The sequence below is a fragment of the Panthera leo genome, chromosome B4 (assembly GCF_018350215.1).
Source record: "Panthera leo isolate Ple1 chromosome B4, P.leo_Ple1_pat1.1, whole genome shotgun sequence".
Lineage (NCBI taxonomy): Eukaryota > Metazoa > Chordata > Mammalia > Carnivora > Felidae > Panthera > Panthera leo.
Genome location: NC_056685.1, coordinates 80,995,517 through 80,997,739, shown reverse-complemented (window position 1 = coordinate 80,997,739; position 2,223 = coordinate 80,995,517). Strand labels below are relative to the sequence as shown.

General features: G+C 36.4%; 1 protein-coding gene across 1 annotated transcript; it reads left to right on the top strand.

Annotated features, from left to right (window-relative positions):
- Positions 1-857: 857 nt before the first annotated feature.
- LOC122225399 (olfactory receptor 9K2-like) lies at positions 858-1,835 on the top strand. The gene has a single exon (XM_042948309.1). It carries the CDS (start codon positions 873-875, stop codon positions 1,833-1,835), a length of 963 nt encoding a protein of 320 aa, XP_042804243.1. The 5' UTR covers positions 858-872.
- The last annotated feature ends 388 nt before the right edge of the window (positions 1,836-2,223 follow it).

Sequence of the window (2,223 nt, the reverse complement as noted above, 5' to 3'; positions counted from 1 at the left end):
CCTTAAATATACTTGCCCTGCCCAAAGAGCCAGATCCCATGAATTGATGAAGTTGTGGTTGAAAGGCATCATTGTGTTGTAAGTATTAGAATGTTCATTAACTTTTCCCCACTTCAGAAAAGGAGCTGATTATGGCATATTTTAATTAAACAACTATTAGTGGAAGTAAAATATTTATAACGAAGCAATAAAAATTCCTTTATTTGGGGGAATGGACTTGATCTGAGGAAATGCCCATTTATTTAGAATGATCTTTAGAGCATTTTATTTGATCTAGGATTAGTGGTTTTTAAATTTTATTAATTTTAACACACAAATGACTTATCTATTTTTATTCTATTTTCAAAGATGGATACAGTAATAATGAAAAGGAAAGAAATTGAGGTAAATAAGGTAACAATATTTTAAAATATATTTATTAGTGTCATGTAATGATTCAAACACTGACTTGGCTATCACAGGCTATAAACATTGTCATAGTGATTACATGTAATATATCTATTTTAGATCCTAGTAACACTCTTATTTTAGATTGTGAAAATTATTTTACTATAAAAATGTTAAGAATAGAAATTTCAAATTTGATTGAAATTAGACAATATTGTATGCTACTTATTGGCTGAACTCACAGGAAATTTATGATTTAAGTACAGTGACCCAGAAAATTTTTTCACTGCTTAATTAGTCTCATAAGCCTAGTATTATGTAATGCAAATTCTTGATTCTTCATGACATTAAAATTGTTTTATGTGCAATAGTTAATTAAGATGTAAATAATTTATTCTACATTTAAGAAATTATTTATGCCACTAGAAACAAAGCCTAGATTTCATTTGTTTATTTTGCCTTGTGCCTATCAGCAGGTTTCTGCCATGAGTGACAGAGGAACAGACAATCACTCGGATGTAACTGACTTCATCCTTGTAGGCTTCAGGGTCCGCTCCGAGCTCCACATTCTCCTCTTCCTGATCTTTCTGCTTGTGTATGCCATGATCCTCCTAGGGAATGTTGGGATGATGACCATTATTATGACTGATCCCCGGCTGAACACACCCATGTATTTCTTCCTAGGCAACCTGTCCTTCATTGATCTCTTCTATTCATCTGTTATTGCACCCAAAGCCATGATCAACTTCTGGTCTGAGAGCAAGTCAATCTCCTTTGCAGGTTGTGTGACCCAGCTCTTTCTCTTTGCCCTCTTCATCGTGGCGGAGGGATTTCTCCTGGCAGCCATGGCCTATGACCGCTTCATTGCCATCTGCAACCCACTCCTCTACTCTGTCCAGATGTCAGCACGTCTCTGCACTCAGTTGGTGGCTGGTTCCTATTTATGCGGCTGCATCAGCTCAGTTCTTCAGACAAGCATAACATTTACTTTGTCCTTTTGTGCTTCCCGAGCCATTGACCACTTTTACTGTGATGACCGTCCACTTCAGAGACTATCTTGTTCTGACCTCTACTTTCATAACATGGTTACGTTTTTCTTATGCAGCATTATTATTTTGCCTACCATAATTGTCATTATTGTGTCCTATATGTATATTGTGTCCACAGTTCTAAAGATAAGATCCACTGAGGGACGTAAGAAAGCATTCTCCACTTGCAGCTCTCACCTGGGAGTCGTGAGTGTGTTGTACGGTGCCGTGATTTTTATGTATTTCATCCCTGATAGATTTCCTGAGCTGAGTAAAGTGGCCTCGTTGTGTTACACCCTAGTCACTCCCATGCTGAATCCTTTGATTTACTCCCTGAGAAACAAAGATGTCAAAGAAGCTTTGAGAAAGATTCTGGGGAAAAAAATACTTTTATTTAATTCTATCTTAACAGTGACATAACTGAAAGGCAGAGGCATTATGACAATCTGGGGAGGCATTGACACATAGAATTTGCCCATTGATATTAGAAATATTTAATTTTGGAAATTTTGCGTATTTGAAACCCACGTACTTACAGCTGAAGGATACATTAGGACTACATTTTGCCTGGCTGTTGATTTTGGGGTGGAATGGCTTTCGCCATACTTCATCTTCATATGGGTAAAGATAATGATTCCCATATATTTTGATTTTAGGGAAAATATATCCCAAGTTTGCTGCTGGCACTCTAAGGATGATGTTTGGGGTGTATTGTTTATTTTGACTTAGGAACAAGTGTTATGTAATATGTATGTAACTGGTAGGGTAACAAAATCTGATATGGTAAGAAGACAGAACAAAATATCTG